Consider the following 27,110-nt stretch of genomic DNA (forward strand, 5'->3'; position numbering starts at 1 on the left):
CACAGGCCAAACCCACTGCACCACCACACCACCGGTTTCATTTCATCTATTACTTAATTTATAAAATTAGAATTGTGTTTTTTTTCCCGGTGTAGTAAATAATGTTATGAGTGACAACTGTTCTAATATAGATGTCCGCATAACCATAAAGCGCCATGTATCCTCAAACATATTGAGTGTTTTTTAGGTTTTTCTACAATATTCATCCTCTATCATAGCAGTTTGGGTTCTTCTGTATGTACTTAAACAGCAGCAGTTGTCCTACTTTCTCTATGTGGTATAATGACGAATATGTGAACACTAGCAGCCGTTATGTGGTGTTGTCACATATAATCACAGCGCCTGCAAAATGATGGCCATGCTTCAGTGCAAGGTGTCTTTTCCCACTTCTCAAAGCTGGATCATGCACCGCATCAGTGCCTCCCATGTTTCCAATCTCAACTCTCAACTGAGAGATCCAGAAACGGTCATAAAAATAGAATAAGAATAAGAATGCCTTCACCATGCTTTTTTCGTTGCGGGGTCTTCTGTCAGCACTCGGCATATATACAAAAGGCAGCTGAGGACCTTGAGCGAGAAGTGGAACACACGTATTCGAAGACCTGAAAAATTGAAACTGAGCAGCATTTCTTATTGGTTTTAAATTTTACTGAAATACAAAGTGTATCTCTCTCTCTGAAAATATATTAAAATGTATGGGAACATTTTAATAAATAGAAATACAAAATAAATATAAGCTTTAAATGATAAAGACTTCATATTGATATGTTTTAATAAATATTGTACATACATTTAAACTGGTGAAGTTCAGAACTGTTATTTTTGCAGGATAATACACTGAAAATTTTAAAAGGTGTAGCACAATAGATTTCATGATCAAACTTACTTGATCTTTGATTTTTTATGAAGAACAGTTTCAGTCTCTCTTTCAATGTATTTTCATTCACATAAAATTCAACTTGCACACTGAAAAGAACAGAACAAGATGGTAGAATAGTGTTTATTTGCTGCTTAAAAATAGCGAAGGTCTGAAGAACAGTAAAGAACAGTGAAGAGCAGTTACTAGTTCAGCTGGTCAACAGATACACTCAAACACGAAGTTATTTTTTATCATAAGTTTTATCGCTCCAACTCCGTGCTCCTAAGGAATGGTAAATCACATTTAAAAATCCTGAAAGTGGTTACCAAACTAAGTGAAAAGGAATAACACTCATTTCTTTATAATATATAGCAAACTTTTCATAAACATGAATTACATTACGAATTTACTCATTAATTTAATTTATGCTTTTTTCCAAAGTGACTTACAGTGTTATACAACTTACAATGTTTTACCCATTTATGCAGCTGAGTAATTTTGACTGTAGCAATTTGGGCTAAGTACCTTACTCAAGGCTACTACAGATGGAAACAGGATTCGGATTCAAACCTGCAACCTAGAAGTTTGAATGCTGCAGCTCTAACAACTAATGTACCTGCTGCCCAACTGCACGCACATATAGAGTTGTTTCTTGGAGTTATACGCTTGGACCGATGTGCAGTACAGCTGATGCTGTGCTATAACATCTGTCATAGTGTTGTAACAGGTGGTGCACACTGTGAGTGAAACCGTGCACTGTTCTCTAATACCTCTCACTGCAGACATGTCACCTTGTATTTTCCATCCAAAAAGCAGTGCTTGTTCTCATTTTGCAGTAACCCAGGCTTGATCAGTTACAGCTCGGCTTTCTCTGCTTCCTTCCCTCAGCTTTGGGGGCTCATTAAGGACCTTATTTCTCTCTCTTACAGAGTAATTTCCTAATATGCAGGAAACACATGCAGCCAGGTCTCTGAAGTCACTTTAGAGAGACAGTCCCTCCCCCGCACTCTCCCGCTCTGCCCTAATCGTCCATTGGGTTTCTGCACAGCTCCTTTAATTAAAGTGAGTTGCTGTGCACTGATACATTTATTAATTTAGCATGCAATTTTATCCAGTGTAACTCAGAGAAAACAAAAGAGCATTTCGCCAACAGACAGAAAGACATAGATATAGACAAGCAATTCTCAAAGTAGTCAGGATGTGTGATGCCACTGTTTAAATGAGCAAACATTATATGAGTTGCTGCATATAGAATTGATAGAGTGCAAAATGTTACAACAGATAACATTAACAATAACATCACATGAGTAGCAGCATATAGAATTGATAGGACACACAAAGGTATTTGTGACAAATCATATTTTTTAAGTGTATAGAGAAAAAAAGGAGGTTTGGAGAAATATGTGCCTGGAAGAGATGAGTTTTGAGAACCTTCTTGAATATTGAGAGGGAGTCAGCAGTTCTGAGTGAGAGAAGAAAACCATTCCACAAGACTGGAGCCAGAACCGAGAGCCTTCGGGCCCTTGATGGTGGACCTCTTTTTTGCGGAAGCACAAAGCAGGCCGAGGTGGAGGCACAATGCTCATGCCCAAAATAGAGGGGAAGGGGGTAAAAGTATTATGTCAAAAAAAACATTAGTGACGGCAAAATCATGACTTCTGAATTTCAGAAGAACAGCAGTCACTTTTCTCCAAAGTACTTACAGTGATTATTAGGTAGTATTTAGTGGACACCCTTATCCAAGGTAACTGAGAGTGTTAGATACACTACACTAAACTCCCTACAGTCATTCGCACATTTATACACTATAGCCATGAAACACGCCTCAAGGAGGCATTTCACCAGTTCACCTGAAACATAACTTTGGACTATACGAGGAAACCTCCACAAACACAGAGAGAACATGCAAACTTCACACTAAGTGAGCCCAATTCAAACTGTAAGACACCAACACTACCCTGGGACCCACCGTGCCACCCCAGTGCTCTGCTCCTGTTCTTCTGGGTCACACCTCCAGGACCCTTACCAAAGTCTTGTGCGTTTTCACATTGAATGTGGTTGAGACATCAAGTCCAGCTAACTGTTCAGCCTGGGACTTGTCGGTCCGTACTACCACTGACCGCAACGCACACAGTTAGTGCCTTTGTGATGACGCTACAATAAAATAAAGCATTCCCTTGATTCGGCTGTGGATTCGATGCTTTGCATAAATACTTTGTATCTATGTATATGAAAATCTGTGTACGTACAACGAGTACAGATGTGTGTTTAGAATGGGTGCGGAATCACAAAGAAAGAGTGTTAAGCGTCTTTCAGATCTCATCTTATTTCATCGGGGAAGCAGTGAGCGATTGCATGGCGAGATTCTCAACAAATTTAGTAAGGGTGCAGTTTTGTTCATAAAGGGAAATTTGTGGGGACGTGATTAAGGACACCTCTGCGTTGTGATTTCAAGTTGTATGGTTTTTTTTTTTTTTTTTTTACCAGCCTTAAGGAGGGCCATAGCTGGAATTGCTAAAGGGAAATACTAGAGGGCCCCTCCGGCATACGTGAATAGGTGAAAGTCCAAGTTGTCTTGGCTTGGATAAAAACATCAGTTAAGAAAATAAAATAACTAGAACTATCAGCATCGTCACACCCCAGTAAGAAATATTTGTGAAATTAAAATACACCCAAACTTTTAACTTTTTTTCTTTTATTCCCTGTCACCAATCCACACATACAACACGGTGGACTACCAACGTATTAAAATAAATAAAACAAATGCATAAAAAAAACATCCGTGAAACTTGTGCTGGCATCACTGTTTTTTTTAAGCAATGACTTAAGAAGGGGCTTTCAAAACCCCCTGTGGGTCCCTGGGAGTGAACCCAAGCCTGGGAACACGGAGACTTGTTGAGCGAAGTGGACTAAAGGCAGGGACTCGAACCCAGAGAAGAGCAAGGGAACGAAGTTATAAGACCGACCTGTCGTCGTTTTGCCAGCTCTGGTCGCCGAGCAGCAGATCCCTGAATCGGTACCTGGGGGGCAGCGGGGGCACCTCGCTCTCCGCACCGATCATCTTCCGCGGAGGAAAGAACAAAGAAAGAAAGAAAGAAAGAAAGAAAAAAAGAAAGAAGGAAAAACCCCCTCCAAAACAAGCGGTGCACAGGGGAGGAAAAGGCACCGGCTTCCCAAAGCGACTTTCTGATCAGTGTTGGAGAGCAAACCAACACCCGCCTGTTGATCCCACACACGCTGCTCCCATTCCCAGCAGTCGGTGAAATTATGTTTTCAAAAATAAGAATAACTGCGGAAAAGACAAGCGTTTTGCTGGTCTTTATTCTGTCATGCTGAAGAGGGAAGCCGATGTCCGAAGCGATCCGAGGTTTCGTTTCTTATTGATGATGAGAATGTGGAACGAAGTCTCGCTGTTTTCACACGCCCAGCGCCCAGCCAGCGCAGTGACGTCATCAGCAGCATCAGTAGCATCCACATGCACGTCCACACCATCATCCTCTCAGCATCAGCATCCAGTTGGTCTAGTGGCGACAGCTGCTACCTTTGGACCCGAAGGTCACAGGTTTGCATCACACCTCTGGCTGTAACAACCCTTATGTACCCCAGAACTACCCAGTTATCAAAATGAGTAAATAACTGTGGGTATCTTGACATATAAGCACCTTTGGCAAAAAGTGTCAGCTAAGTGAATGACTCTAAGCATCAGCATCCACATGTTCCTCATAGAAACTGTTGTTGTTCAAATACACTTTCACTTCCAAACATTCATGAGCTTAGAGCTACTTGAAGAAAATGTTGACTCAAAGATTTTAACACCAAGAAATCGCATCTCTTCTTGACTGTTCATATAGTTACCAAACACCTAGGAAACAGGGCTCATACTTAAGGATGTACTGCTTGGTTTTTGGCAATAAGGAGAGAGAAAATAAATATTATCATTTATATTCTTGTTTTATTAGAAAAGTTTCATATTCAGAACAGGAAATACATATAATAATAATAATAATAATAATAATAATAAGAAGAAGAAGAAGAAGAATTTATTATTTTTATTATTATTATTATTAGTAGTAGTAGTAGTAGTAGTAACAACAGCAACAACAATAATAAGGTATCTTTTGTTTATTTGTCAAATATTTATTGATTTATGCAAATAAGGAAAATATCAGTACAACTGAAAATAATATATGTGTTTCCACAGTTGACTCTCCAGCACTACTGTCTTTTTAAACATGAAAGGAAAGTCAGGCACTGCTTGGCTATGTTTTGTAGTCGTATTTTCATCAAACTGTGGTGGGAAGTGGGACAGATTCTCTTTTACTGGCATCTAGTGGAAGCCAAGGACTGAACAGCTCATGGAGATCATAACTGCTGCTGTACTGGAAACTTACTGTTCGGTTTTAAATGTAACATTCACAACCTCGAGAAATAACTCAGTCATAAATTACTTTGTCATAAAACATGCTGCTCTTGCAGTAAAAATAATCAGTTAATTTCAGCTTTCTGTCACTTCTTTGAGTTTCACACAAATACACGGGACAGTGTTTATATTTTTCAGTATTTATTTTATTTTCCATACAAAAATACGTAAACCAGAAATACAGTATCATTAAATGTTGTTTCAGCCCAGCACGCTGTGCTTTGTAAACACACACACACACACACACACACATTTTAAGAACCGCTCGTCCCATACGGGGTCACGGGGAACCGGAGCCTACCCGGTAACACAGGGCGTAAGGCCAGAGGGGAAGGGGACACACCCAGGACGGGACGCCAGTCCGTCGCAAGGTACCCCAAGCGGGACTCGAACCCCAGACCCACCGGAGAGCAGGACTGTGGCCCAACCCACTGCGCCACCGCACCCCCTATACGCTTTGTAAACAGTGGAAAATTATTAACTTGCCTGGGTTTAAACGCTATTGATTTTTTCTTGTTGCCCACAACTCTGAGGGATATCTCAAAAGTGCTGGAAAGTGTGATCTGAGAAGAAATGGACATTATGAAACTGTATATGATTCTTGCTGTTTCCATCACTTGGTCTGTGGCAATTAGCATACGTAAGTCTTACTTTAAAAGAAATTATTCAAAGGTGTGTTTGATAGAAAGTGAAACCTGCACTTTGGCTCAAAAATGTGGGATTTTATGAGATTAGACTACCACTAAAGTATATATATATATACATACTTTAGTAGTAGTCTAACATATTTGTTGTGGAAAACAATCTCAGATTTATTAGTGAGGCTAACTGATGTTCTCTGTTGTGACAGCACCAGACTGCCCTCCTCCACCCCGTGTGGAATATGGACTGATCGTAGGGGAATATCAAAGGGTGTACAGACAGCACTCACAGGTGACCTATGCATGTCATGAAATGTACAAGATTAAAGGTAATGGTGTTAGTATTTGCATCAACGGGGAATGGAAAAATGTCCCTATGTGTGAAAAGAAACGTAAGTACCGTTCTCATTAATACTGTAGGGGGGGCTACTGTATCCCGGATCTACACTGACATTCATATATAGAATATTGTTAACAGTCATACACTGAAGGTCTCCAACAAAGTAAGATCAATTAATGGGAAATGATCTGAACTCCCCACTTGCCTGGAGGTGACAATTCCTGAGCTTTATGAATTTTGTTGTAAAGTTAAGCTGACAAATGAACTGCTCGTTAGCCTCCAGACTGTTACAAAATAAAAGTGACAGTAGTTAGAAGCAATACTGGAAGAAAAACAACGGTACCGCTTTTTTGAAAGATGCTGTTCCTCAGAACACAACTCATTATATGCTATGCTGTGAAAACATTTTTCATCATCTGTTTCAGACAGTTGTAATGCTGTATTTATGCTACATTAACTTTAGGTGAAACATGTGGAAACCCTGAAAGACTTGAAAACGGATATATACTCGATCAGTATCAAAATGAGGTTATGTATCGGTGTAACGCACATTTCACACTTAGTGGACCCGACACAGTAAGATGTATTGATGGACACTGGTCTGAACTTCCCACTTGCTTAAGTGAGTAAAAAAAAAACTTTCATGCAAAAAGGTACAAAATTTATAGCTTTTGTTATTTAATATACTGGTAGAGAAAATAATGTATTTGATAACTTAATGTGTTTCTTGTTCTATTTCTATTAGAACCATGCCAAATACCAACAAGAATAGATGCATGGCATAATATTGAACATATAGAAGGCTCATTACTTAAACATGGAGATACTACATATGTTTATTGCAAGCATGGTTTTCGATCGTATACGGATCAAAGTTACCAGCATTATGGTGTTGGAAAGTGTAATGATGGAGAGATAACGTACCCATTATGTAAGTAATTTTACTGCATATACATACAAATCCAATCCTTCAGTGATGTAGGTTAATTGTACCAGTTACACTACACAAATACAATATGTGGCTCATAAATTATTATTACTTTGTAAAACATTTAATTAAGACATTTTCAGAAAATGCTACGGACAGTCAAGATGGCATTGTGCTGTTTTACCTAACTATTGCCACAGTACCTTCTAGGTTACTGATAACTTTGTGTTCATACAGGTGAAAAGGTCAACAGTGAACGAAAGCCTCACATTGGTGGGTGACGTCAATATCGTGATCAGCTGAACAAAAACTACAAGAAACACTTTCTTATATACTCATCATAATAACCATGATATGCATATACATAAACATAGTACATCTCTTGCTAAATTATTATTCGCTGCTTGTTTCTTACCTGCTTCCTCAGTAAAACTAGACATAGTTTGGATACCAAAGTATTTCACTTAAAGGTCATTTCGTTGACTTACAGAGAAACTATGTGCTACAAAGTCAACGAAATGACCCCAAATATTTTCAATACAGTATGTAGCATGACTGTAATGTGCTAAATATAAGTCACACACACTGTCTGAGACCCCTCGTCCCGAGCGGGGTCACGGCAAGCCGGAACCTAACCCGGGCCGCAGGGGACACACCCAGGACAGGACGCCAGTCCATCGCAAGGCACCCCAGGCCTACCAGAGAGCAGGCAGAGGCCAAACCCGCTGTGCCACCGCACCCCCCGCTAAAGAATATTAAGATGAAAAAATTGAATGAACTAGTTCATCCAAAGCAAATGAGATTCAGTTTTCCACTATGTTTAAATCCTTCAGTTCCCACAAAGCCCTGTAGCTCATTCGTAATGTCCATTTCTTTCAGGTCCAGGGGAAAGAAAAGAAGAACAGCCCAGGAACACTGGTGGGTAACATTTAGATATTTCTTTTTAGATGTTGGATATGGAGAACACCAGAACATGAATACCAATTTTTCTTAACTATATTACCATTAATATTAGCAAAATAACAGTTTCCATGGCTCAGCGCATAATTCTTTATTACACTACGCAGTGCTCTAAGCACGATTTGTACAAATTGGTCATTCCTGGGATTTATAAATCTTATTTTAAAGCGAACCTGAGAAATTACTGGTTTATTATCTTCACTTCTTAGGGTTAAGGTTAGGGTCACCACTTTTTGGAAGATTTTATGTTACAACATATTCCGATTCTATTCCTCACTAAGCTTTTATAATTCATTACATGCTATGCTGTGGAAACATTTTTCCTTATATATTTCGAACAATTTTAAAAGAGTGTAACATGTGTACTTTATTTTTAGGTCAAACGTGTGGGCCACTTCTTAAACTTGAAAACGGAGATATAGTGGAATCCAATCAAATGGAAGTTACATATAAGTGTAACAGGCATTTCAAACTTAGAGGCTCCTCAAAAGCGAGATGCATTAATGGAAGATGGTCTGAACTTCCCACTTGTTTACGTGAGTAACAAAATATTTTTGTTTTCCTTCAGAGTATTTCACTTGTACATGTTTCTGTACATTTAGGTGTTAACATTATACCACAATATATTTTGTTCATTTCTGTTCCTTTTAGACCCATGTGTGGTACCAGCAGTAATTGATGCCAGATTTAATCTTCAAAATATTCCTGAAACTCAGTATGTTGAAGAAGGAGGTCATATTTTATTATACTGCAAAAGTGGAGCATACATAGATCGATATCATTACGGCTGGGGAGTGTGTCAAAATGGAGTTATGCTCTACCCTATGTGTAAGTTCAACATAGTTTTTAACGCACTTTAACCACGTTCTTGATTTGTTTAGTCGATTAATACAAAGGTGTTAATTTAGGTGAGGGCTTATTCTGGCACAGAAAGAGATCCCCAGCTTAATGGAGAGATCTTTGTTGTTAGTAGCATTTGAACGGGACAGAAAGAGACCCCACAGTGTCCAACTGTAGAAGACTGCAGGGCTCCCTGAGGTCTACTTAGTAAGGTGTGAGCTCTCGACAGGTAACTCTCTCATATTTGCTGGATGGTGAGGTACTGTGCCATTTGTACAATCTAAGTACAGGGGGATTGTGTTTTCTCTCATACGCAGAAAAAGAATGACATGAGCAGTTATTTACGAAATTACAGCACTAAGTGTTTTTATCATTTATGCAATGAAATTGATACATTTAATGAATTTTTATCACATTTATTGAAACTTCTTACGATGCAAGATGTTCGTAATGTATTTAAAATGCCTGCAAAGATGTCTTAAGTGTTCTATTTTCTGTAAAAATCTTCTTTTTCAGGCTATTATTATTATTAATAAGAGAAGTGGTGAGTATAAGTTTGTTCATTCTGATTTAAGCAAAGATGTGACCGTTTTCTGAAAACAAAGTCACAAATGTAATTACACAATTATCACAGAACCACCGGAATGGTATTTGGTTCTGAGAATTTGGAGTGTAGTGCTAATGCTAACTTGTACATATTTAAAGATTTTTCATCCATATTTTCATTCTCTTTCATATACACTGTCATGTATTTATGGACAGGCTGGGCATCAGGAATAAAGAACACTTTGTAGAAGCTGGCACAAGTGCTTTTGTATACTCTGAATTACAGGTAATTCAATGGTGGACGAATGATGTATTTCAAATTTTTCTTTTATATTGTCTCAATAGGCACAAGCACATGGTGGACTCTGCTGTTACGTGACCAATCGACAACAATCGGTCTTACTGGATTTCCGGCCGAGCTCTCAGAAGAACTTCCACTCTGGACTCTTGTCCCTTCGGCCCCTGTCTTGTCACATGTTGCTCGTCCACCAACATCATGTTCACGACCGTTACAAGTCATCAAGTAACGCATGACATCCATTGAACTAGGCGACACACAGTGTATCGCACACCTTTCACTATTAAATCACAAGAGCTGATTTAACTCTTTCACAGACTTTACCCCTTTCACTGTGTCTGGAATTTTATTCTGTGCGAAAAAATACATGTTCAGTGTCAGAACACACGTTTTTGGTGCTAAGTGCTACTCAGAAAATGAAAGCTAAAGAAATGTATTTTTGGCATCCTTGTAATTTTACAGCTAAGATGTACACAGTGAAATGCACAATTTCATATCAACAGTGTAAACACAGTTACAGTAGTCCGTACAGTCCCTTCCAGCTGCTATCAGAGCTGATTTAACTCTTTTACAGACTTTAGCAATTTCACTATGTACAAACTTATTCTGTGGGAAAAAATAAGTCGGCGTAGGAAATCACATTATTAGTACCAAGGGTCCTGTTATTTCAAAAAAAGGGAAGATAATTTTCTTTTTCATTGCAACAATGTATAAATTTCCGAGAAAGAGAGTTTGAAAACAGTTTAGAATCTGCTTCTAACAAACATCAAACATCTGCAGTCACACAACACTATCAGTACTGGTCACCTGATCTAATTATGACTGAAAAATCAATAATTATTCAGATCAGGTAATCTCAAAAAAAAAGAACATGGGCCTGTAATCAGCTTTACTGAATTCCATATAGTACATAAAACATCTGATCAGATCAGACTTAGATGAAAACATTGTTGTAAAAAAAACGAAGTAATGTGTCACACAACAGGATTCTATTTGTGTATTTTTCTGTTTAAATGTGTAAATGTCCTCTTTCAGTATTGGAAAAAAAATTAATTTATTATATTTTTCCAACTGATTCTGTATTACTATTACAAAATGAAACAATAAAAAAGAACACAGCAAGATAGACGTGCTAAAGAAACCATGGCTTCTCAATCTCCCTGAAACAGCAGAACATTATCTCCTCCACCAAGCTCTCCACCATTGGGGCATCCTACATTTAGATACAGGAGGCAGAACCTCCAAAATTTCCACTTTGAACATTCTGAATTTCAGATGGAAAACTTAACAAATAATGTCTCTAGATTTTTATTAAAAACTTTTAGATGGTGATGTGAAACTAAACTTACATGTAGAAAATGAACATTATTAATCAAGAAGAATTAGTGATTAGAATTAGAATTAACCAGCTGAAATGATTTCATGGAAGAACAGCAGACAGAGTTTCTGAATCTGGATATTTATTGATAACAGTACAAGAGATACAGATGCCTGAATTATACCTACACATACTGTTAATGGAATTAATATTGATTCTGCAACATAATACTTCATTAGGACATGTAAGCAGCTCTTTCTTTCTGAGGTAATTAACCCTCTCTCCGCTCTCCCAAATGGGCCTCCTCTCCTCCACCACAGTACCAATGTACTGTAGAGAATATTTTTAAACTTTCTTGGAGATGTGTACATGAATGTAAAATACAGAACCAGCGCTGGCCAGAAAAGGTTACTTATGTTAACAAACCCCTGTATACAGATTTTGACAAAGTTAGAGGTATCAGTGAGCATGATCAGAATTTGAAATGTTTTGTACTGGGGCAGCAGAATCCAACCCAAGCAAAGTACCCAGGTAAGACTGGTCTCTGGGGTCAAGCATCTGGTCAGGCCGCACCGGATGGACAATATTGGCTGGCTGGGGAGTCAACGTGTATTTCTCCAAGAAAACCAGGTCAGCGGGTGGCTGGTACTCTGCTGTAGGTTGCCCCTCTGACTGAGACTGGAGAATTAGTGGGGGGCCAGGCCCTACAAGGCCAGTCTGACTGGTGACCTCTGGCATCGGAACAGGAACAAGTGCTACAGGTACACACACATCAGCTGGGGCATCGTGGATGTTGGCCTTCTGCTCAGAGGGGTACACCTCATTACGGTATGAGGCCCGATGGCCAGCAGCCTTCTCCTCGCCTGTCCCTGCAGGAGACTCCTCGGGTGCCTTAGTTCCATGGACGTGATCCATGTGGTACTTCAACTTGTCTTTCCTCTTAAAGGTGGCGCTGCAGTGTGGACAGTTGAATGGCCGGGCGTCGGAGTGTATCACCATATGCTTTGTTAAGGTCTTCTTAATACGAAAAGTCTGGTTGCAAGTGGGGCATCTGTAAGGTTTCTCCCCTTTGAAAGCAAGAGATTGATGCCATTACACAATAAACAGTACTGACACAGGAAGAATTCTGCATGTACACATATGATTAGTTGTTTTGACAATATAACTGTTTAACATACCTGAATGTGTCCTGAAATGCATCTCCAAGCTTGACTTTCCTTTGAATTCTTTCTTACAGACTTCACACTGATGCAGGGCTGCTTTGTACCTATGTGAATACAAGTTTTGTTCAGAATGAGATGTTACGGGACCTCAGCAGTGCTTAACATCGACTCCACTGCATTTAATAAGAAAAAATACAAATTCTAGAGTGAGCTTTTTGACTGGAAGAGGGAAACTGAGTAAAACTTGCAGGTTTTCTTACTTCTGCCAGACTTTTTCTCCCAGGTGAACGCTCCTGTAATGTACTGTAAGGTGGTCGTGGCGCCGAAAACACTTTCCGCACTCTTCACACTGATGAGCTTTCTCTCCTGTGGGGAACGGGCAACTCTTTTATATGCAGCTAAATACTCAATATGGTCCACACTGCGAAGCACATAAAGGAACAAGGGCCAGTTTACCAGAGTGTATTTTTTTATGTTTGGTCAGATGGTCATGCCGGATGAACGTTTTCCCACATTCATCACACTCGTAGCGTTTGTCATCGTGGTGGACTCTAAGATGTAGTCTGTCAAGACCGAGAGATAATTGAACAATTTGGGCAATAAGACAAGGAAATACTTACATACCTTGCAAAATATTTATTACTTTAGCGCACACCTGAAGTTCCCTGCATTAATAAGTGTTTACCTTTCTTCCAGAATAAAAATTAACGTTTGATCTGCATGATAATTCAACTTTTATGTATGTGTATGTATATGCAATCTGTCAGTGTATTTATATTCATGCTGCTGTGACCCAGTACTGTTTTAAAAATAAAAAAATCTCACCTGTAGGAACTTCCATGTCGGAAACTCTGACCACATATACTGCAAAGGTGAGGCTTCTCCCCACTGTGAATCCTCAGATGTTCCTTCAAAGTTGTTCTACAAAACAAAGGTATATGAAAGATAATTCAGATGATTTTGACATCAGTATTATGACTCTAGTACAAACAGTACCCACTCCTTATAACATGGGCAGGCTAAATTGCCTATGTAAATAAGAATCAGGGTCATATGACACAGTAAAATTCCATTTCACTTGTAACTGAACATCTGGAATTCTTTATTAAAGCTATGACTCATTAAAGTTATGACTAAGTCTTTAAATTAAAAATTTTCCCTTATGTTACTACCTCTCTCGTACAGATTTCCCACAAATGAAGCAGGTCCACTTCCTCTTTCCTCCATGGGTGCATTCAATGTGGCGCTTCCGGTTTCCTGTGTCATTGAACTGTCTCCCACAGATGTCACATGGAAATGGTCCTAAAAACAAATTGGCCCACTAACTTACTACGCCTCCTACTTTTCCTCTGCTAATGTTCCATTAATGGCCCAAATACAGTGGATAAGATAGATAGCACCCGCCCACAAAAAAGAAGCTTCCGTTACCTAAATGGTACTTCTCTTGGTGCTTCAGCCGTGCAAACCTTGACTTGAAGTAGTCATCGCAGTACGTGCACTTAAAGGGCCTGTCCTGGGAGTGCAAGATCATGTGCTCCTCAAGATGGGGCCGCCGAGTAAAGGACTTATGGCAGATCTGACAAAAAAAAACACAGCCCATATTATCACTGCATGGACTGTACCACCCCAAAAATATAAAGCTGTGAAAAACTACAATTCTACACACATAGGAGTACAAAATATGTCATCATTTTCTTATCTTCACTTTTGTTCATCCAAATATGGCCACATTACATTAACATTTTATTTGTTCACCTGACAGTTTTCTCCAAAGTGACTTACAATGGTAAGCTCCTCATAATAATTCCCACATTTATACTGCTGGGTAATTTTTACTGTCTCAATTAACGGTAAGTACCTTAATCACAGGTACTACAGCAATACGTGAGATTAAGACCTGAGTCCTTTAAGAACAAGGCAGCAGCTCTAACCACTGTGCCACCTGCTGCCCCATAATGAATGAGATATATTGGCAGCTACAAAGTAGATACAGTAAAAAAAAATATAAAAAACTTGCAGAAGTCGAACACTTTATTCTCAAAGTCATTTGCTTCAACATTTATGACAGTAAAGAAACTTACATCACATTTCCAGCCTTCGCTTTTTCTCTTCTTCATTGAAAGAAACTCTTGAATTTGGTCAGAGTGGAACCTGAAAGAAGTATATATAAATGCAACGCATATTTCATTGGCGTTACAACATGTTTGTGGGGCAGACGACAGTTAACTTAGTGGCTAAATGACTAGGTGCGTGACATCTGAAGGATCTGATTCCCCACTCAAGATGACTGATGCCCACCTTCTAACATGCTTAGCTAATGTTTTCTTGCTTGCATGCAGCTTATTGCAGAAGGGGCACTTGTGTTCTTTCTTTTGGAATGGTATTTCACTGTTGTGTTTTTTCTTGTGCACTGTGAGGTTTGACTTGGTCGAATAGCACTGTTGGCAGATGTCGCATTGAAATGGCTTCTCCCCAGTGTGAACTCGCGTGTGGCTCTCATACTTCCCTGTGGAAAGAATAAGAAATTGATCTTCATTTTGTATGCATGTATACATGGTCTGTCTTTAAAATAATTTATAAGAGTATACATAGCAGAGCCTATGCGATAACAACAAAATAAAAACGTTTAAGGAAGACATGAGTAAAGTGATAGCAAGTACATACACTGGCTCCTCACATTACCAACAGTCTGTTGGTAATCCATTCTATTTGCACATCCAAACATTACTGCTGGTTACATTAAAATTAAAACTTAAGTGACTGACAAAAATGTTGCCTATTTAGAGTCCTATTCCATGATGATTACTGGTTGCTTCTTCCCATAATCTTGCTCTAAATTCATCTTGTCTTCACCAACTCTCGTGAACAATGCAAGCTATAAATACTGTAGACATCAGTTGAATTAAGAATATCCCACACTCCTGCTCTGCAGAAACTAAATTCACATTCACTCTGCTGCAAACAGAAAACTCTGAAAACAGAAAATTCTGTTAAATAAATCATAATGTTTGTATCATCAGAAATTACTAATTTGACCATTTGTAACAGGAGGAGGCAGTGTATATGAGCAAATACTGGGGCAGCTAGTCGAGCATTTGTTAAGAACACTGTGTTGCAGGTTTGGGTCCTCTCTCATCTTCGGAGCAAAGTACTTTATCTGAATTGCTCTAGTAAAATACAGTTGTATAAATGTGTAAAACTGTATGCTCCTTTGGGTAAAAGCATACATTACGAAACAAAATAATAAATGAGTTAAACAACAGGAAGCTTTGCAGCCACTCTGCACCAGTATTGTACAAGGTTTGTAGCGCTCCCCACAATGAAAAGGGACAGTCATGTTTAACACATTAAGAGGTTCAAACTGTAGGGATCCGTATGTCGCATGCCACTCACCTGCTCGGTCAAATGTCTTTTCACATTTGGGACATTTCAGAATTTTTTTGTTGGCAATTTGAACAACAACCGGCGTCAGCCCCTCCGGATAAACGTGATCCAGGGCATCAGTTCCAGCACTGTGCTCCTCCGCTTCACTACCATTCTGCTCATCTTTCTCTGTATCGTCTGAATCCTCCTCGTACAGTTCATCACCTCTGTCCAACGCACTCTGACTGTCGACATCCCTGCCCTCTCCATCTCCTTCCTCATCCTCCCCATTCTCTTCTGCTGCTGAAATGGGTGTCTCCTCGCTGTTGGCACTGCTAGGACTGCTCTTGTCTGACATGACCACCCCTTCAGCACCGCCCTCCTCAAATTTGACCGGACACCTCCTCCTGCGTGCTGACCTCCTGGCCATGAGGGACACTTCTGTATTGGAATCTCCCTGCCTTCCCTCGGAGCTCTCACAAGCACTGTGCCTCCTGGCCACATGGTTCTCCAGGGATTTTCTGTAGCAGAAGGTGCGGCTGCAGTGAGCACACCGGCTGCTGCTCGGGGTCCTGGAGATGCCCTCAGTAGGCTTTGGATTGGTCTCAATCTCCTTTACTGGTGCCTGCTGCTCCTGGCCTGAGATGGAAGGCACCTCTTTGCTGGTGAGCAATCTCACAGCATCCCTAATGTCTAGGAGTGTGGCAGCTTCTACCAGCATTGGAATCTCCTTCTCAGAAATGACAAATTCAGAAGTATACAAAAACTTGAGCAGGTGCTGGAAGGCAGAGTGGTCCATGTGGTCGAGAGTCAGGAGGGCCGTGTCGGGGCTTTCAACTAGACGCGTGTGAAAGTAGCTGCTCCCAAAGGCCAACACCACTTTGTGCGCGCTGTATCTCTTTCCGTCCACGACAACGACAAGGTCACAAAACGACGGCGTCTTCTGCCGGTCGTCGTTTAAAAACTGAAGGAAGTTGTTATCGTTCTGCCGAGAACTTAAAAGCTTTTTTTGCTGTGAGGTTGCGTTTGAGGAATGGGGGCTTCCACAGCCACCCAACCCATCTGTGGAGGGAGCAGAAGCAGGGCAGCTGGTGGCTGCAACCTCTGTTTGTCTTTCCTTTTCTTTGCAGCCATCGCTGTCCCGTCGCTTAAAAAGATTTTTCCTTTTCATTATTCACGCGTTTGGCTCGCTACTCTGAGGAAAACAACAAAAGAGTGAAAAATATTCAGTTGCTGTGCCACGATTCCAAGAGCAGGGCTCCAAGGATAAAATGGCAACCGCAAATACATAGAAAAACATCCCTTAATTATTTGAGGGATATGGATTTTACTCAGATTTTATGAATTTTGACTTGGTGAAAGTCCTAAAAGTGAGTGGAGTTATACACAAAACACGTTATGAACTGACTTCCAACCTGAGGACCCAGTGTATGTTTAGAAAAAAAAAAAAAAAAAAAAAACACACATCTCACTAGGAGTCACAGGCATTTAAGTCCGACATCATGTACTGCACGGATTATCTGATGGCACTTTCTGCCATTATTATAATTGGGCAGTTTGTATTGTAGCTAACTGGCTGCTACTACATAACACAACTTTCCTCCAACTGACACTCAGCATGCGTCAGGGAATGGGAATGTTTTAGCTTTCTACTGACATATTACGTACGTGGTTGTGGCTAGATTAGCTAGCTAATTTGCCCTGACTGCACTACGTGTTTTGCGAACCGCGAACAGCGCAATCGCTACACGCGACTCTCCTCATTGGCGGGATTTTACTATAACTACTTGGTCGTCGTACGTACTGAGGCAATTTAGCCCTCAGTACCCTCCCTGCGGACCCCCATTTCAACCCCATGGCCCCCCGTGTGGGGAGAGCACTGACAGCCGACTCTTCTAGCCCCATTGGAAATATTCAGTTTCAAAGTTTAAAAAAAGACAACCTACACGCATTTTTCCTACCTTGGCAAACGGAATCAATTAATTATCTAAATCAGGTGTAACATCAATGCTTCGTAAAATAAAACAATAAAATTTACTCAATATCGCAATACGCCCCACCTTCCTATTTCCAGATCGCACTGGACCTCGGAATAAGGTGCGATGTGATTGGCTGTCGCGATAGCTTTCAGTTTGCTGTGCCAGGTTGTGTACAGTTTTTAGGAGCTTCGAAAAAAGCGAACGCATTCATTTTTATACATTTAATCGTGTGAATGTCATAATAATATTTCCGTTACTGTCGTAAGGAGTGTATCTTAAAGGGTACCAAAAAGCTTAAAATGTGCGTTTTGGGAAAAGCGAATTCAGAGAGTGTATTTATAGAACGTATTCATAGACCGTGTAGCATCATGGGATTTGTAGTAATTATTAATTGCAAAACACGTTTATGGAATAAATAAAGAATTATGCAACAAAATAAACAGTTACACCACCATTATCGCTACCTTGTTATTCAAATGAAAAATAACACGTACGGTTTATATTTGTTAGAAGGATTTTCTATTTCAGGTAAATGAAAGATTTGAAAATCTCAGTCTTTCCTGCTTTCTTGTTTACTAAACAGATGAATCCTGAAGTTACACAAAAAAATCAATGATCAAAATTGATATTTTTTTGTGCACTAATAAATAAATGATTAAGGTATGTGGATGGATGCATATCTTACAAAAGTAGCCAAACCATGAGTCCTTTATCTTATGGTGTGCAGAATGTTAAAAGGTAACTGTTGTGGTGTATGGCCACTCTCCGGGCAGATCCTTTCAGGTGAAACATTTCAGGTTGCTCAGAACTGCCTTCTAAAGTCAAGCTCTGTGCAACATCTAAAGTGCATTAAGCTAATCCAACAAATCGGCCTTTTGGTGATCCCAGTCATTAGGTCTGTCAGTTCTGCAGGAGTGAGTGTGCTGGGAATAGTGAGAGCTGTCAGCTGGGTGGTCTTCTAGAAAACTTTATTACCAGCTGTACAATAAATCTTCAGATATACATGCTTATTCATAAGAGAGTCTTAGTACAATGGAGAGAAACGCTTGCTGTCTCTGGATCGTCTTTTTCTTTAGTACAGGTAGTATATCTCTCCACTATTTCAAATCTCATTCACGCATAAAGTAAAATAATTTTTTAAACATTATTTATGTTACAGAATGAGTAATCGTAGTTATATAGTTAAGTGTAGTTGTAGAGAGAGTGTGTCTTCACTGATGTATGGATGAATAACCCAGTGTAAGTAGTGTATCTAGCAGTCTAAGTTACCTTGGTGAATAAGGTGTGTGAGCTGATAACACTACATAGATTTTATTGGAAGTTGCTTTGGACAAAAGTTTCTGCTAAATAAATATAAATGTAAATTGTATATTATCCAATTGTGATTTGTATATTTTTCAGTATTGTGCTGCATTTTATAACATTGTTGTTTCAACACCCAGCTGAGTAAGACTACAAGTTTTATTCGGTGGTGTGGAAAAGAAATAAGTAAGCTTTATGATACAAAAACCGTAACACATTTTTCAGTCTATATTTATGTTCTACTTAAATGTTGTGTTTTACTCTGATTTTGTGTAATTTTTCTATTATTTTGTGATTCTCTGCTCCTTGCAATATCATTGGTAGAGGTAATCCTTGACAAGTACTGCCTAAACAAGTTAATTGTGTATCCCTTAAATAGGGTGATATCTAAGTATAGCGAATCTTCCATTGAAGGTGCCTTGTGTGAAGGGAACATTGATGAATGCAATCCAAACCCGTGCCAGAATGGAGGCACGTGTGAGAACAGCTTCGACGGGTACACGTGTCACTGTCCACAGCAGAGCCAAGAGGGCATCTTTTATGGAGGAGATAACTGCACAGAGGTTCTGCTGGGCTGCGACGACCATAAGTGTGAAAATGGTGGTGTGTGCTCCCCCTTCCTAAGTGACACACAGCATGGCTATATATGCAGTTGTCCCAGTGGCTTCACAGGCACTGAGTGCCAGAAGTCTACAACCTTCTCCTTGGAGACCACTGGTTACGTCCATTTGGAAACCCCACTTCCAGATACAGAAGTGAATGTAAACGTGAGCCTTGGTTTTAGGACCCTGCGGGACGAAGGGCTGCTGTTCCAGCGGAAGATCGGGAGCTCGATCATCACACTGAAGCTGGTCAATGGCTGCCTTCATCTCCACAGTGTGAGAGGAGGTGAGGAGGGCTCAGCTGTGGAGCTCCTTCACAAGGTGACCGATGGACAGTGGCATTCCGTGGAGGTCTCTCTCGGACGTGGGCTGCTGCGCCTGAGGCTTCTGGAGGCCTCCTGTGGGGCTAACTGTGAAATACATATGTCTGCAGAGAGCAGTGCTTCTTTGTCAGATCCCATCAATTCCAGCATGTGGCTCGGTGGAGTCCAAGATCAACGGCACTACGGCCAATCCAAATTCACTGGTTGCCTGCGAGACGTACGAGTCGAGTCATGGGTGGCAGTGCCCAGCAGCTGGCCAGAGGGGTCAGCTGTGAATGTCACACTTGGGTGCATTGAGAGAGACAGGTGTCAGGACAGCCCATGCAGGGAAAGGGGAAAGTGTGTGAACTTGTGGCTGGACTACCAGTGTGAATGCCAGAGGCCCTTTGAAGGCCTGGATTGCTCTGAAGGTAAGCGATCTTTTCCACAGTAACTTAAAATATTAAGTTTCTATTAATTTTTACTGTATCAGTTTAGGATCAGTACCATGATCAAGGGTGCTACAGATGGAAGTAGGATTCAAACCTGGCTGTGTTGGTTGCAAGGCTGCAGCTCTAACCACCGCACAACCTGATTCCACCATTTACCATTAATTCTTTTAATAAGCATAGAACTGGCAATGTTTTCCTGGGTATCAAAATAGGACATTTTAGTTTTTTTTTTTTTTTTTTTTAAATGAATTACACAGTGCAGACATGATGGGTTCAAAATGCCATCTCAAAAAGCCACACTTGTAAATCGTATTTAGTCGCACTCCTACTCAAGTAAAAACAGAAAATGAAAAATTCAGGTTCTAGTCAGTCAGATGTTTCATTCCTGTTTTGAAGTAAACGGGTTAGTACAACAGCTTTGTGTAGCGTGTAAAAGTTGCTTTTTTGGTTTAATCAAGGATGTGAGTTTAAAAATTTAAATGGTCTCTAAAGAGACTTAACACTGGATTATTTTGATTCAAAGGGAAATTGTTGAAGTCTGCAGCGCTTTCAGTTCATTCCTGCAATGTTGTGCAGTCAGCTGTCTAGAGTGTGATGTGTACATCTGCCTGATGTGACCTTTAACGCCACCTCTCTCTTTAGCATTCGTAATTACACAAACTCATTCGGTGCTCCCTGATCGGATTGCCACCAGTAATCCTGTTAACAAATGAAAAGAAGGGGCTCAGGGTGACATACCGTGTTTACTATTTATAATACTTCATGTGTATGCTTTAATTACTTTTAAACATTTACATTAACTCATTTCCTGACAAACTAATGAAAAAATGGTAGACATAATATTGTAGGATCGCGGCAAGCGGTTCAGAAAATGTGTGTGTGAGATAAAATTTGATATCTCGCCGAAAGACAAAATTAGCCTATTAAGAAGATTACATAACTATGGAGATCTGAGAACACACACAGCAGGGGAAAAGACCAAGACTGGATGCATGGACTAAAAATGTGAGATTAAGAAATCAGTGCAATAGATTTTCAAAACTTGTTGTCCATACATTTCGGTCATACGTTAAATGATGAAGATGGTGGCTTAATCTACTTCTACATGTAAAAATAAAACAAAATTTTAATGGCTTTGAAGATTTTAAATTACATATAGACGCTTATAAAACATAAAATTCTGTTTCCTTCAGATTAAATGTCAGTTATTCTGTAAGAGAGTGTGTATTTCCACATTATGTAATGGACACCACAATAATTTTGTTTATGTGTAAAATCTCCAGCTGAACATACATTTCTGTCAAGTGCAGACCTGAAGTTGCATTATGCGAATGTTAATTTTAATTTTAATATGAAGATTAATGTTGTAAATTATGGTCTTTTGTGAGACGTATCCATGTGGCAGTAGACTATATTTAGCTATTTATTAATTTTGTTGTTTTCCCAAAGTGACTTAAAGTATTAACCTAATCACAGTAATTTAGCCATTTTTTGCTGGCAGGGTGCATGGTAACTACTTTGCTCAAAGTAGAAGGTTTCAGTTGTAACTCCATGCTTTCTTCATTGTCATAACTGTAATTTATTTTTTATTTAAATGATGTCGTTTCTCTGTAAATCATCCTGAAAAAGGAAAGGAAAGTCTAAGATGTTCTCAAAGGATCCTCAGGGGCCATTTGTACTCATTTAATCTGTACTGATCTCTTTAAATATTGAACTCCTTAATGCTTTCACTACTGACTGAAAGAGTCATTAAAACTGGAACAATATAAGAAAGTGTTCACTTGGGTTCTATCATGTGTACATGTTAGGCTGATTAACAAATCTTACACATTTAAATTAATACATTTTTAATTTTTGACCTGCTTTCTGTGTCTCCGCAGAGTATGTTAGTGGCAGGTTCGGCCACACAGAGCTGGACAGCTATGCTGTGTTTATGGTTTCCGACAACCTCACGGAGGACTTTGAGGTCAGCATGTTTGTCCGCACACGTCAGCAGCGCGGCCCGCTCCTCATTCTAGCAAACAGAACAAGCCAGCACCTCGGACTCTGGCTGGAGGACGGCAAGGTGAAGGTGCAGGCCGGCCACTTGGAGAAGCTCACAGCACAGCTCACCATCAGCGATGGCACCTTCCACCTCGTGAGCGTGAGGATAAAGCAAGGCCGCATGGCCCTCTTCCAGTCCACTCGCAAACAAGGGGAGGTCGCTTGCGGGCCTCTGCAGGTTCAGCCAGGAGATAGGGCCTACCTCGGGGGGCTGGCTGAGCGCCATGCCACGGTATCACTGGGTGGCTATTTTAAAGGTTGTCTCCAGGATGTGCGAGTGAACGGCAGACGTCTCCAGTTTTACCCACTCAGTAGCACAGTGAGCTCCTATAGCCTCGAGCACCTGGTCAACGTGGCACGTGGCTGTACTGGTGACAACGCCTGCAGAGTAAGTGACACAAAAAGCCTCTCAAGCAAAGTCTATTAATTCTTATGCTTCTACCATTAACTGATGAGATCTTTATTCTTGCAGTGTAGTTTTTCTTACCCCTCAGCTTCTGTAAGAATAAATTACGTCTATCTATCTATCTATCTATCTATCTATCTATCTATCTATCTATCTATCTATCTATCTATCTCAACACATTCTCCACTCTCTGCTGACAGGAGTTTGTTAGTCCTTACATTTAGGTAGTCCTGCTTTATTTTCCAAGATGTTTATAATAAGTGAGAAATATTTTTGATATATCATGTATTTGAAAATATTGCACTGCATGTGATAACTGCACCAATGGTGTCTCATGAATCTTTCTTTGGTGGATCCAGAATAACCCATGTCAGAATGGGGGTGTGTGCCATCCCATGTGGGATGACTTTACATGTTCCTGCCCTCCAAGTACCACCGGGCGCCACTGTGAAGAGGTGAGGTGGTGTGAGCTGTCACCCTGTCCATCCTCAGCGACCTGCCAGCCCATCGCTCACGGCTTTGACTGTGAGTATTTATCCTCAACTGCTTCAGTCAAAAGCAGGGGCAGCAAGTGGTGTAGTCGTAAGAGCTGCTGCCTTGCACTGCCTTTGAATCCTGCTTCTTTCTATTGTACCCTTGATCAAGGTACTTACCCTAAACTGATATAGTAAAAACTGTCCTGTTGTATAAATATGTGAACACTGTAAGTAGCTTAACACTGTAAACTGCTTTGCCAGAGTGTCAGATAAATGAGTAAATAATGACTGACTTAATGTGTCCAGGTAGAAATGGAGAAGAATAACAAACATATCCAAACCCATAAGCTGTGTAAATTGCCGTATAATAATACAAATTATGTCTGCAGATTGAGTCTTGCTGTTACTGTCAATTTTATCATAACCCTTTATCATAAGAATTTTACATTTTTATTAGGCTACTGGCTATGCTTCTTTTATCCATGCCTTTGTGCTGAAGTACATAAGCTGAAATTGTATTTGTTTATTTTTTCATTTGTATTTTCAGGTTTTTCCAATGCAACATTTGATGATGACAGTAACATTATGTTTTACAAAAGCAACGGCAAGATCACCCGAAACCTCAGCAGCATCTCCTTCAGCATTCGGACAAGGAAACGGGACTCAGCCATCCTCCATGCAGAAAAAGGGCAGCAGTTTGTTACGATCTCCATCCAAGACTCTCACCTTCTCATGGAGCTTCTCACAGGCCATGACTCCACTAAGCTCAGCCTGAATAGCCAAGTGCCCATCAGTGATGGGAAGTGGCACTCAGCCGAGTTCTCCATGGTGTCCCCGTCTTCCCTCAGCTCTGCTTGGGTTGCTGTGCTGGACGACGTGCGGTCACCTAGTTCCAGCATCACAACTGGCAACTTGGACTTCCTGAAAGAGAATGTTGACATTCTTCTGGGAGGCTTTGGCCCAGATGTAGGCGGGAACCTCGTCGGGTGTCTCAGCACAGTGAAAATTGGTGGGATCCCTCTGTCATATTACAGCAGCTCTGAGCTGAGCGCCTCCAGAACCCAGGAGGAGCAGTTCATCAAGATGTCCCCTGATGAGGCCCTGATAGGGTGCTCAGGGACCTCTGTGTGCTCACCCAGCCCCTGCCTCTATGGCGGTACCTGTCTAGACCTCTTCAATCTTTTCAACTGCTCGTGCCCAGCTGGCTGGACAGGGCCTCGCTGCGAGCTCAACACAGACACATGTGCCTCTGGCCCCTGCATCCATGGCAACTGTAGCATCCTCCTCCCAGAATATGAGTACCGGTGTGATTGTCAGGCAGGCTACACTGGGACAAACTGTGAGGCACCGTTGGACACCTGTCTCACTCACCAGTGTGGCCCTGGAGCAACCTGTCTGAAGGGCATCAACAGCTACTCCTGCCTGTGCCCCGAAAACAGTACCGGCGCATATTGCTAGTAAGCCTGGCCGCATGTAGCCCTCAGCTGGAGCTAATAAATCTATTATCCTTCACTGTCTGCACTGGGAACAGCAAAAGCTCCTGCACCGTGGTTCTTCACTACTTTCCCTCTGCCTCATCGTTGACAATTTTTGCAAATTTAAACTTAATCAGTTAGTCTGCTGTATCTGAAGTATGTTTGTGGTACTTATATAGTGAACGTAACTATTTATTTATTTATTTATTGCCGTGGGGTTACACAAGCTTTCAAAAACAGCATACTATTAAATCGTCTAGCTGGTAAATGTTCCCAATGCAGACATGGATATCACAAAACATCCGTTACACTGAAGTTCTTAATAAATTATAATGAAATCCACCACACTCTAAAAAGTGGGAAGTTCGTATTTTTTCCATGCTTAAAAAGTTAAAGCGGGCAAACTGGACTATAATTAGGTCACGTGGTTTTTTTTATTGCATGTTAGTCATATTGATCACTGTGTAGTAATATAAAATGCAGTTGAAGGGATCCTTAAAAAGGCATTTCAGCTGAGAAATCATTTTACTGTCTCCTCAGTTTATGAAACTTGGTTTGTGTGAAGAAATTTGTGTTAACTTTGTAATTTTTAGCAAGTAAATGTGTTTTCTTTTTTTTGTACAGCTGAAATACATGTTAGATGTCTGCTGAACATTTAGATCCTTGGTGATGTGTTCTTTTTTCAGTGAGAAAGTTGAAGAAGTTCCATGGTATATAGAGCCTGGCCGGTAAGGCACATTGTTCATTAATTAACATATGTACACATTTGCAAAAAGTTGACACTTTGACTTTGCAGACAAGAAGGCTTCATTCTGTTGTGTCTGTCGTGTCCAGGCGGCCCAAGCTTCCCGTATCCGTCTGTGGCAATGAGCTGAGCAACTATACTTGTTTCAATGGAGGGAACTGCAGCGACAGCAGCACCACCATGTGTGAATGTCAGTCCGGCTTCACAGGACACCGGTGGGAATCTTACATTATTTATTACTGATGTATTGTTCTTCTTATTGTTGTACAGCAAATGAACAATAAGACTTCTGTTTATGGTTGCAATTACTCAGAATACCGTCCTCAATGGCACAACAACAGGACATCTCTTAGACTCAAATCAGCAATTTCTGATGTTCGTTCTGTACAACTATACACACATTTTAAGTTATGTCAGTTAATGATAAAATTTTAAGGCAAACTGTTGTTCCCTGTTGCTATGTTGTATGTGTGTTATTGTTGTTGTTCAGTGCATGCAAGGCCTTAGCAATTGTGGAGAAATTTTTTGACCATTTTGGCAGGGTCTCCAGGATTTTTGAATTATTTCAGATTAGGTGTCAGGAATATATGCAAGAACATTGTATTATAAGGATAAGTCAAATCTTAAATAATGTGGTCAAAGGCAAATTATCATGGACGTTTTGACTGATCTTAAAAACAAAACCATCTATTTTTATTAGCTTATATTTTCACATAAAACCTGTTAAAGGTATACTTATAAAGAAGGCTTTTTTGCTTTTTGTTCTGCAAACACTTTTAAAATTTTGTTCAAGTTTCTTGCTTCATCGCATTATATGGATGACATTGTAAGCCTGCTCAGTCTGCCTTGGAGCAAGTTTGACCTCACATAAGATTTGATTCATTTTATTTTAAAAAGCTCCTTTCCCATGATGGTCTACCCCCTCCCCCAACTTCTACTGTAGGACGTCCTTTATTTTTCAAAGCTGGAAGTGGAAACCCTAGTGCACGGGTCCCTGTGGGTTTAGTTAGCCTAAGGACAACCCTGGTCCAGGGTGCGAGTCTTACACAATTTTAGACATTTGTTAGGACTGAATGTTTTCTTGTTCTTGGGTTAAAAAAGTTTGATTAAACACCTGATTTCACTGGGTATGTTTCTTTATTATTATTATTTTTTTAATTCACAGTATTTAGAATTGTGAATCCTGACAAGGGAACCACCATAGGCTGCAGCTGTGGAAAACACCCTCTGTCTGGGGGTTGTGTAAGCCCATGGGTTGAGTTAAGGGTTCATGTTCCTCCTTGGCCTCTCTACCACAGGTGCGAGTTGGAGGTGGATGAGTGCAAGTCAAATCCCTGCCTCAACAGTGGGTACTGCCGTAACCTGGTGAACCGGTTCCAGTGTGTCTGCCAGATGAGCTTCGCTGGGGAACGCTGCCAGGTTGATGTGAGCGACATCTACTTCTATGTATCCCTGCTGCTATGGCAGAACCTCTTCCAGCTGCTCTCCTACCTGATCTTGCGGATGGAGGATGAAGCAGAGGTGGAGTGGGGGGCTAATGATGGCTGATTGGTCTTGGAGAGCCCTCCATTAAACAGACATGAGTCAGAAATCCATAAAGCATTTCCACCACTGTAATCACAATAAAAATATTTTAAATATATTCGTATCGA

The 27,110-nt window shown here is 40.4% G+C and overlaps 4 protein-coding genes across 7 annotated transcripts in view; 2 read left to right on the forward strand and 2 right to left on the reverse strand.

Annotated features, from left to right (window-relative positions):
- Positions 1 to 4,273, reverse strand: part of kcnt2a (potassium channel, subfamily T, member 2a) — a 39,937-nt gene extending 35,664 nt beyond the window's left edge. For both annotated transcript variants that reach the window (XM_018753585.2, XM_018753584.2), the window contains exons 1-3: positions 3,826 to 4,273; positions 887 to 966; positions 503 to 602 (exon numbers count right to left, since the gene is read on the reverse strand). In XM_018753585.2, the coding sequence (XP_018609101.1) occupies positions 503 to 602; positions 887 to 966; positions 3,826 to 3,920 (275 nt within the window). In that variant the 5' untranslated portion in view covers positions 3,921 to 4,273. The remainder of the gene's footprint in view (positions 1 to 502; positions 603 to 886; positions 967 to 3,825) is intronic.
- A 1,508-nt stretch (positions 4,274 to 5,781) lies between these two features.
- On the forward strand, positions 5,782 to 10,784 carry LOC108935278 (coagulation factor XIII B chain-like). 2 transcript variants are annotated; one of them, XM_018753774.2, is made up of 9 exons: positions 5,782 to 5,919; positions 6,130 to 6,312; positions 6,724 to 6,882; positions 7,006 to 7,191; positions 7,426 to 7,461; positions 8,068 to 8,106; positions 8,526 to 8,684; positions 8,800 to 9,532; positions 9,880 to 10,784. In XM_018753774.2, exons 1-8 carry the CDS (start codon positions 5,853 to 5,855, stop codon positions 9,006 to 9,008), a joined length of 1,038 nt encoding a protein of 345 aa, XP_018609290.2. In that variant the 5' UTR covers positions 5,782 to 5,852; the 3' UTR covers positions 9,009 to 9,532; positions 9,880 to 10,784. The 2 variants fall into 2 exon arrangements, with proteins under 2 accessions (XP_018609290.2, XP_018609291.2); XM_018753775.2 differs by lacking the exon at positions 6,724 to 6,882.
- A 507-nt stretch (positions 10,785 to 11,291) lies between these two features.
- On the reverse strand, positions 11,292 to 17,811 carry zbtb41 (zinc finger and BTB domain containing 41). Of its 2 annotated transcripts, none has more exons than XM_018753773.2 (11): positions 17,737 to 17,811; positions 15,707 to 16,871; positions 14,612 to 14,819; positions 14,395 to 14,464; positions 13,742 to 13,889; positions 13,486 to 13,615; positions 13,139 to 13,234; positions 12,770 to 12,876; positions 12,574 to 12,679; positions 12,329 to 12,417; positions 11,292 to 12,217 (listed from the first exon to the last, which is right to left on the reverse strand). In XM_018753773.2, exons 2-11 carry the CDS (start codon positions 16,845 to 16,847, stop codon positions 11,610 to 11,612), a joined length of 2,703 nt encoding a protein of 900 aa, XP_018609289.2. In that variant the 5' UTR covers positions 16,848 to 16,871; positions 17,737 to 17,811; the 3' UTR covers positions 11,292 to 11,609. The 2 variants fall into 2 exon arrangements, with proteins under 2 accessions (XP_018609289.2, XP_018609288.2); XM_018753772.2 differs by having other exon boundaries at positions 17,638 to 17,767.
- A 544-nt stretch (positions 17,812 to 18,355) lies between these two features.
- Positions 18,356 to 27,006, forward strand: LOC108934989 (protein crumbs homolog 1-like). Its single transcript, XM_029250152.1, has 8 exons — positions 18,356 to 18,393; positions 19,337 to 20,292; positions 22,194 to 22,744; positions 23,122 to 23,287; positions 23,786 to 24,695; positions 25,400 to 25,441; positions 25,548 to 25,673; positions 26,757 to 27,006. The coding sequence occupies exons 1-8, from the start codon at positions 18,356 to 18,358 to the stop codon at positions 27,004 to 27,006; spliced, it is 3,039 nt and encodes a 1,012-aa protein (XP_029105985.1).
- The last annotated feature ends 104 nt before the right edge of the window (positions 27,007 to 27,110 follow it).

Source organism: Scleropages formosus, chromosome 3, assembly GCF_900964775.1.
Source record: "Scleropages formosus chromosome 3, fSclFor1.1, whole genome shotgun sequence".
NCBI lineage: Eukaryota > Metazoa > Chordata > Actinopteri > Osteoglossiformes > Osteoglossidae > Scleropages > Scleropages formosus.

Coding starts and splice junctions, on each gene's coding strand:
- LOC108935278 (XM_018753774.2), top strand. CDS start 5,853: ATGGACATTATGAAACTGTATATGATTCTTGCTGTTTCCATCACTTGG. Junction 7,462..8,067: donor TGAACGAAAGCCTCACATTG/GTGGGTGACGTC, acceptor CATTTCTTTCAG/GTCCAGGGGAAAGAAAAGAA. Junction 8,685..8,799: donor TGAACTTCCCACTTGTTTAC/GTGAGTAACAAA, acceptor TGTTCCTTTTAG/ACCCATGTGTGGTACCAGCA.
- zbtb41 (XM_018753773.2), bottom strand. CDS start 16,847: ATGAAAAGGAAAAATCTTTTTAAGCGACGGGACAGCGATGGCTGCAAA. Junction 13,235..13,485: donor GGGAAATCTGTACGAGAGAG/GTAGTAACATAA, acceptor TTTGTTTTGTAG/AACAACTTTGAAGGAACATC. Junction 12,418..12,573: donor GGAGAAAAAGTCTGGCAGAA/GTAAGAAAACCT, acceptor GTATTCACATAG/GTACAAAGCAGCCCTGCATC.
- LOC108934989 (XM_029250152.1), top strand. CDS start 18,356: ATGAGTCCTTTATCTTATGGTGTGCAGAATGTTAAAAG. Junction 18,394..19,336: donor GGTGTGCAGAATGTTAAAAG/GTAACTGTTGTG, acceptor TCCCTTAAATAG/GGTGATATCTAAGTATAGCG. Junction 25,674..26,756: donor TCCGGCTTCACAGGACACCG/GTGGGAATCTTA, acceptor TCTCTACCACAG/GTGCGAGTTGGAGGTGGATG.